Genomic DNA, 2,854 nt, shown 5'->3' with positions numbered 1-2,854 from the left:
GTATGCAAATTCTACTAAGGGTAGGTAATCGTCCCAATTTCCTTTGAAGTAAGTAACACAAGCTCTCAACATATCTTCTAAGGTTTGAACGATCCTCTCTGACTATCCATCAGTCTGGGGGTGAAAAGCAGTACTGAAGGTAAGTCTTGTCCCCAATGCTGATTGTAGACTGCTTCAAAATATTGAAGGAAATCTAGAGTCCATGTCGGACACAATGCTGACAAGTACTCCATGCAGCCTTACTATTTCCTTAACATACAGCTGAGCCAGTTTATCAAGGGTATAGGTGGTGCAGATCGATAAGAAATTTTCAGCCTTAGTCAATCGGTCCACAATAACCCAAACACTATCATGACTCAATCCTGATCTTGGCAAACAGGACACAAAGTCCATGGAGATGTGTTCCCACTTCCATCCAAGCACAGGTAAGGGTTGCAACAGTCTAGCCGGTCTTTGGTGCTCAGCATTCACGTGCTGACAGATCAGACATTTAAAAACAAATTGTGCCACATCTTTCTTCATGAAATATTCTTCATTGCTTCCTAGGTGCACAGTATAACGGGAGTGGTGCACTAGAATAGCTCTTTTTATATTCTCATCACTTGGGACGCATACCCGTTCTCTAAATCTTAACAAATCATCACTACTGATAGAAAAATCTCCTTCTTTTTCCTGCTTTAAGTCTCCCAAAATTTTACTCAACTGAGGGTTTACCTTTTGGGCTACCTTGATTTGTTGAAAGAGTTGAGGTTCTACCCTTATACCTGTTATTCCTTTCTTAGAACTAGAGGGTAAGGTCGAGCGCCACTCCACTGCATCCTCTATCTATTTCATTTCTCGGGCCATCAAATGTGCCACTGATATTGAGGGTTTCCGACTCAAAGCGTCAGCTACTACATTTGTTTTGCTTGGTTGGTAGTTGATGGTGCAATCATAATCATTCAGTAGGTCCATCCATCTCCTTTGTCTCATATTCAATTCCTTTTAAGAAAATAAATACTTGAGGCTCTTATGATTTGTAAATATCTTGAACTGGGCTCCATAGAGATAATGTCTCCAAATTTTTAAGGTAAAAACCACAGTCGAGAGTTCTAAGTCATGAATTGGATAATTTTGCTCGTGCGGCTTTAACTGTCTGGAGGCATAAGCTATAACTTTCTCTTGCTGCATGAAGACACACCCTAGTTCCTTATGGGAAGCATCAGTGTAGATTACAAAACCTTCATTTCCTTCGAGCAAAGTTAGTATTCGGGTTGTAGTCAATCTCTTCTTTAATTCTTGGAGACTCTTCTCATAGTCATCTGTCCATATAAATTTTACCCCTTTCTGGGTCAGGCGAGTCAGGGGAAGTGTTATCTTTGAAAAACCTTCTACAAAGCGCCAATAATATCTGGCAAGGCCCAAAAACTGTGGACTTCTATCACATTTGTCGGTCTTCCCCATTAAGCACGGCTTCAATCTTACAAGGGTCAACTGCGACCCTATCCTTAGAAATACCATGCCCAAAGGAAACCACACTTGAAAGCCAAAACTTGTTTTTCCCAAGTTTAACATATAACTTCTTTGTTTTTAGAGTCTAGAGGACCATCCTCAAATGTTGTTCAGGCTCTTCTAGATTCTTAGATTATACCAGAATGTCATCTATAAAAACCACCACAAAGTTATCCAGAAAGGGTCTAAACACCCTATTCATCAAATCCATAAAAGTGATCGGGGCATTAGTCAGCCCAAAGGGCATTACTAAGAACTTGTAGTGACCATAATGAGTCCTAAATTAAGTATTAGATACATCTTCTTGCTTGACTCGCAGTTGATGGTAACCCGACCGAAGGTCGATCTTGGAGAATACTTGGGCCCCATGGAGTTGACCAAAAAGGTCATCAATTCTAGGCAAGGGGTACTTGTTTTTCATAGTGACCTGGTTCAGTTGCCGATAGTCTATACAAGCCTCAAAGGCCCATCCTTCTTTTTAACAAATAAGAAAGGCGCGTCCCAGGGTGACACACTACGTCGAATAAAACCCTTCTCTAGTACCTCTCGTAATTTCTCCCTTAACTCCTTTAATTTTGCTAGGGCCATTCTATACGGGGCTTTGGAGATGGGGACGATACCAAGAATGACATTTATCTCAAATTCTATTTCTCTCATTGGGGGAATAGAGGTTAACTCTTCGAGAAAGACCTCCGGGTATTCTCTCACCATTGATATCTCTTCTAAGTTAGACCAATCATCCCGATTTTCCACTATGTAAGCTAGATACCCAACATAACTTTTAGTCAGCAAACGGGAAGCCCGAATAGCCGAAATAAAATGCAGAGGAGTAACATCCTCGATGCCATTAAAGTTCAACTCAGGTTGGTTTGGGCGTCTAAGGGTTACAGTCTTATCATGACAATTTACAGTAGCATGATGTGTGGATAGCCAGTCTATGCCCAAAATAACATCAAAGTCTTGGATATCTAACAATATCAAATCTATATGCAGCTCACACCCTTCAACTAAAACCCCAAAATGTGTATAAACAGTATCAGTTTCCATAGATCCTCCCATAGGTGTGCATACTAACAATAACCAGTCAAGTAAAGAAGGTCTACCATTTATGTGGTATGCAAAGTGAGATGTAACAAAAGAGTGTGTAAATCAAGGATCAATAAAATTTTTTGCTTCAATGCCACAAACAGAGAGCATACCTCGAATGACTGAAGTGGATGCCTTAACTTCATGCTCGGTAAGAGTAAACACCTGACCTTGAGTCTTTGGTTGGTCCTCAGGCCCCCTTACTGGGAAATCTCTAATCTGGTGGCCAGGCTTGCCACATCTAAAGCATGCCCCTGTCTTCCTTTGGCAATCAGCC

At 41.0% G+C, this 2,854-nt stretch overlaps 1 protein-coding gene across 1 annotated transcript; it reads right to left on the bottom strand.

Annotated features, from left to right (window-relative positions):
* Nucleotides 1-1,938: 1,938 nt before the first annotated feature.
* Nucleotides 1,939-2,538, bottom strand: LOC148782007 (uncharacterized). The gene has a single exon (XM_088866257.1). The coding sequence runs from the start codon at nucleotides 2,536-2,538 to the stop codon at nucleotides 1,939-1,941; it is 600 nt and encodes a 199-aa protein (XP_088722383.1).
* Between the last annotated feature and the right edge of the window lie 316 nt (nucleotides 2,539-2,854).

The sequence above is a fragment of the Amborella trichopoda genome, chromosome 5 (genome assembly GCF_054954075.1).
Source record: "Amborella trichopoda isolate Santa Cruz 75 chromosome 5, AtrichopodaSantaCruz75HAP2 v2.0, whole genome shotgun sequence".
In the NCBI taxonomy this organism is placed as follows: Eukaryota; Viridiplantae; Streptophyta; class Magnoliopsida; order Amborellales; family Amborellaceae; genus Amborella; species Amborella trichopoda.
Note: the sequence above shows the minus strand (reverse complement) of the source record. Positions and strands in the feature narration are given on the sequence as shown.

Bases quoted from the DNA above. Each gene is read 5' to 3' on its own strand.
- LOC148782007 (XM_088866257.1), bottom strand. From the start codon at position 2,538: ATGGAAACTGATACTGTTTATACACATTTTGGGGTTTTAGTTGAAGGG.